Raw genomic sequence first — 5578 nt, 5'->3', positions numbered from 1 at the left:
TTTTTTCCATTTTTGTGAAAAAATGTCATTTCAATTTTGATAGGGATTATATTGAATCTCTGGATCACTTTGAGTAGTATGGACATTTTAACAATATTAGTTCTTCCAGTCTGTGAATACAAGATATCTTTCCACTTATTTGTGTCTCCTTTAATTTCTTTATCAATATTCTACAGTTTCCAGTGTATGCCTCTTTCATCTTCTTGGTTAAATGTGTTCCTAAGTATTATTTTTTATGTGTGGCTACTGAAAGTGGGATTGTTTTCTTGAATAGCGTGTTCTTATCATACTACTAACTCATGTTTTAAGAGTCCATTTTAATATTGGCAAAGTTTCAGCTGAATCTCACACCCACAAGTGAAAGCTTTGCAGAAGCAGAGAACATGATGGAATCCCGCCTTCACCACTTACTAGCTATGTGACCTTGGGTAAGCCTCCTATCCCTCCAAACCTCATGGGAATTAAATTTGGTTAGGCAGCTTAAGAAGGTGGTTAATCAGGTACTAGAGCCAGATCGCCTGGGTTCAAATCCCAGCTGTACTACTAAAGACTGTGGGGCCTTGGGAAAGTGTACAACCTCGATGTGCCTTGTTTTCCTCAACTTTAAGGTGGGGATAGTAACACCCCCTTCCTCATAAACTTGCTGTGATGATTCAATGAGTTTATGTAAGTAAAGCACTTGAAATGGTGTCTGGCAGATGGAAAGCTAAATAAGTTTAGCTCCCATTATGATTGTTATTATATTCATAGAATTAGGAATTCGTATTACTATTATTACTATGTTAACATTGTATCTTCAATAGATATTTTAATAGAAAACAAAAGAAATGGGAACTAACACAATCATGAATTAGGGATTTCTTATTTAATCCTCATGACAACACTATAGTATAGTTAAACATTATTACCCATATTTACCGCCAAGAAATTTCAGGCTCAATTAGATTAAGAAACTTGCCTCCAGATCACATGTTGCTACCAGGTGATCTATTTCCTGTGGCACAGAGAAAAAACTCCAGGCTTCTTTGGCCTTCAAGGCCTCATGTGACTGGACCTATCTCCCTCTAAACCGCTTTCTCCAGCCACTCTGGACTTTGTGTTTGGGAAGGACGTGGCTAATGAACACACAGTATGTTGATGGTTTGAGATGTCCCATTCTGGTGATTTTAATCTTAAAAATGAGCCACATGAGTGACCTGAGGCCAAGGTGGATATTGATGAGCTGAAAGCTGTAGTGGAAGCAAACCCATCTCAACCTACACGTGAACTTGCAGCAAGGTTTGACATTAATATTCCAACAATATTACTGTTTTTTGTATTACTTTTCTAACAACTGAAAATATTATAAGTTCCTAAACTCATCTGGCCCCCAAATTTTTAGATAAATAATTGAGTATTATACTCAATTTAAGAGGAGGATGTGGAGGCTCAGAGATGTTAAAGTAATTTGCCCAAAGTCCCATAACTAGATTATGGTAGGGTCAAGAGTTGAACCCAGGTCCTTTGACCCCAATGTCATGTCTAACTGTTAAGCAGCTGATTTTTTAGCAAGGAAGACAAAACATCTACATAAATAACTACAGCATAAAGGAGGTGGTGAATGAGTGCCTTAAGAGTGGTACAAATAAAATTCCATCAGAATTCAAGGAAGAGAGATTCCTCTGGCTGGATTGTTCAAGAATGGCTTTGTACTAATACTTTTCTTTTTCACAAATATCACTTCTGTCACAACTCAAGGAGGTTTGGTAACTTGGCAGGCTGTTACCTCAGCAACTCAGGCCTAACAGAGGAGCCTGGGGTATCCCTAATGACTGGTACCCAAAATGGGGCTGAATGTTTGAAGTTGGATAACACACAGTGGGGGCAGGTAGGGTAGCTGGGGAGATAAATCAGGTGGCAGAAGCTGGCCCTTATTGAAGACAATGGGGCTATTCAAACATGCTACCTAAAGATCATAGCAAGCTGAAGTCCAGGCAGTCTTCAGAATCAAGAAGACTAATACAGCACCTAAAACATCAGAGGAGGATCCAGGGAGCAACTTGAGTGTCAGGGAGGGTAGCTGAAGATCTGTTTAGTCATGGCAGGGCCACTCATCTGCAGGTAGAGTTCACTAGCCATGAGAATATGTCAAAGGTAGTTAAATGAAATAATAAGTTCTAGTCAGGATAACAGAGAAGCTTAGCAATATACTCTGGGTCAGCATATGAGAATGCAATGGGTCCCATACTCATGGGCTCCAAAAGCTCCTAAAAGATTCCTTGAGTTCAGGCCTGACTTAGCCATACTGGCTCTGAATCTGGTTGAGGACTCAAGGACTTCCATTTTTGCAAAATGGCAGAATGGAGATTCTGTAATCCTCCAGCTATAAAAAAAGAAGCTTAAATTTATATATATATATATATATATATATATATATATATATATATATATATGTAGTATCACAATATCTATATTATTTTATATATAATAGACAATAATCATATACAATAATATACAATTATAATGTATGTTAGTTGTATAAGTACATAGACATATATTAATCAGTTTTAGAAAATAGGTGAAATAACCCAAGACCAGCTAAGAAGCTGAGGCCATGACCAGAGAAGCAAAAAGGTGCTAATGCAGCCATTGTGTAGGGCAGGAAACTAGATCTGAGATCCATCCACACAGAACTAGGATTCACAAAGGACTATTCTTTCAAGAAAACATAAACTAAAAGAGAGCCCATCCAGCAATGCCAAGAACAAAGGAAATCTTGGCTCTGGATAGGAGTTAAAAAAAACAAAACAACAATAAAGAAAATCTTCCTCTGAGATTTCAAAAACCCAAGCTGGCGACACACAGGATTTAGTGGCTATAACTCATACTATCTGTGTGGCCCAGAAAACTTTGAGGAGAATTTCATTTAAAGTGGACTCAGGTCCATTGTTCCCCCAGGTAATTGGCAAAGACAATTGGAAATCCACCCAGGGAAACAAACCCTCAACCCAGGTCTTGTTGTATTCCCTCAGAGATAAATCCGAGAAATTTGAACTCACGTGAACTCACAATCAAAAATCATAAAATCTACCAGGAGACCAGCACCCATGAACAAGAGTCATCAGAAACAACAAACAATAGAATTAGACCCATAAAGTCTTCAAATAATGGCACTATCATATACTAAATGAAAGATAAGTACATGTAATATTTTTAAACAAATATAGAAGGACCTGAAGCTATGAATAAGGAGGGAGAGGCCATCTAAAATGAAAAAAAAAATAAAAAAAACCAGATAAACTTGAAAAAGAACCAAATAAAACTTCCTGTCATGGAAATAAAGTAATTGTTATTTAAAACTCAATGAAACCACTAAGACACAATCAGCCAAATCCTTCATGCAAGAAATTCTACAGGACAAATGGATTTATTTCTTCAACAACTAAATGACAAAGGGGAAAGTAAAGAGAGTGGAAACTGTTATAGATTTTAAAAGATGTAAAGACCTCCACCAAATGCAATGTGAGGATCCTGATTTAAATAAACCAAATCTAAAATATTGTTAAGAAATGATATTTATAGAGAATTGCTTGAAGGACACAAATATTTATTGTTTGTAGACTTTGCTAAAATGGGCTTTCATCTTAGACTTACATGGAGGGACACTATAAGAAACAGCCATATAACAGCACTTTACAGTTTTAACCATAGGAAAACTGTCTGGGCTAATGTCTACCATATTAAAGTATCCTCTTAATGAAGACCTATAGGAGAATTTGCTTTCAAGTCTCACAGAAAAACCATGCTTCTCCTAAACTAATTCAATTTTATCTTGAGAATACCACCCAATAACCATGCTTGCTTTTTCCCTTTCTCCATTGGTCTTTAGGAAACTCAGTGTCAAATAAGCAATCCACCTCAAGCTGCCACACAGAACCATATGGGATACATTCTTGTGTGCTATTTTATCCCAAATTAGCTCTATTGTCCTTCTCCTGAATTCCTTTAACCAGTGTTTTAACTATAGTTTATACTTTGCACATTTTTTATAATCCACTTTAAGGTTTAAGCAAAATTGTAAACCACCTCAAATTCTTTGTGTCTACTTTAGGAGAAACCCAGGCTCTATGGAAGGTTTTTGAAGATGATTAGAGACGGTACATATAATGTGTTTATCACATAGATGCTCAACACTTAGCTTTTCACTTCAATTAAGCTATAGCTGTTTAAAGGCACAAATTGTACATTTTTTTGTTTGTTTGTTTTGTTTTGTTTTTTGTACATTTTTTATCTTTGCAACACGCATAATACTTTGTGCACTTAAATGATCTGTTTGGGAGTGACAGAATCTAGTTCTCTAGGCACTATTAAGACTCCACACAGCTCTTCCCCTCAAGCGGCCTGAGGTGATCTGTGAAAATGGTTCGCTATTCACTTGACCCAGAAAACCCCACAAAATCATGCAAGTCAAGAGGTTCAAATCTTCGTGTTCACTTCAAGAACACTCGTGAAACTGCCCAGGCCATCAAGGGTATGCATATACGAAAAGCCACCAAGTATCTGAAAGATGTCACTCTAAAGAAACAATGTGTACCATTCCAACGGTACAATGGTGGAGTTGGTAGGTGTGCCGAGGCCAAACAGTGGGGCTGGACACAGGGTCGGTGGCCCAAAAAGAGTGCTGAATTTTTGCTGCACATGCTTAAAAATGCAGAGAGTAATGCTGAACTTAAGGGTTTGGATGTAGATTCTCTGGTCATTGAGCATATCCAGGTGAACAAAGCACCCAAGATGCGTCGCCGAACTTATAGAGCTCATGGTCGGATTAATCCATACATGAGCTCCCCCTGCCACATCGAGATGATCCTCACTGAAAAGGAACAAATTGTTCCAAAACCAGAAGAAGAGGTTGCACAGAAGAAAAAGATATCCCAGAAGAAACTGAAGAAACAAAAACTTATGGCACGGGAATAGATGCAACATAAAATAAATGCAAATAACAGTAAAAAAAAAAAAAAAAGACTCCACACAATAGTGTTGTGCTCTAGGGTTAACTGACAGGAATGAATTCTAAGCCATATTCTTTGAAGACCAAATTTAAATCTTTGCAGGAGATTTCTATAATCTACTAAGACACAAAGTTCTGGAGATATAGACAAATACTGATGGGTATTTAATGGGTAAATACATTATATTCTACTCCTAGTTAGACTGAAAATATAACCCAAATTAATATGGGAGATGCAAATCATGGTAAACTCATTATATTTCCTCCTCTTTCTAATCTGTATTGTTTCTGAATTTTTGTTCAAACTCTCATATGTTGTTCATCTTAAATCATAGCAATGATGATAATTTAATATCCGACTCCATCTGAAGTCCCATATATCCCATTTCTGTTTGTAGTAAGACTAGAGGCTAAAAAGCAGGGAGACACATGATACATTCAGTATGAGTCCCAGGGAACCACTGCTGCAGTAGACATGAGAGATGGGCCACAGATACTGAAAGCAAGAGCAATATCTGCATTTGTATTTTAAAAGTAGAACTTACTGTTCCCATTTCATAGGTGAGAAAACTAATGCTCTCAGAGGGTATT

The 5578-nt window shown here is 37.1% G+C and overlaps 1 protein-coding gene across 1 annotated transcript; it reads left to right on the top strand.

Annotated features, from left to right (window-relative positions):
• Positions 1-4367: 4367 nt before the first annotated feature.
• On the top strand, positions 4368-4999 carry LOC123649016 (60S ribosomal protein L17-like). Its single transcript, XM_045566968.1, has one exon. It carries the CDS (start codon positions 4399-4401, stop codon positions 4951-4953), a length of 555 nt encoding a protein of 184 aa, XP_045422924.1. The 5' UTR covers positions 4368-4398; the 3' UTR covers positions 4954-4999.
• Positions 5000-5578: the final 579 nt, after the last annotated feature.

The sequence above is a fragment of the Lemur catta genome, chromosome 1, assembly GCF_020740605.2.
Source record: "Lemur catta isolate mLemCat1 chromosome 1, mLemCat1.pri, whole genome shotgun sequence".
Classification (NCBI taxonomy): Eukaryota; Metazoa; Chordata; class Mammalia; order Primates; family Lemuridae; genus Lemur; species Lemur catta.
The sequence above is the reverse complement of the archived record's forward strand: the minus strand, read 5'-3'. Positions and strand labels throughout refer to the sequence as shown.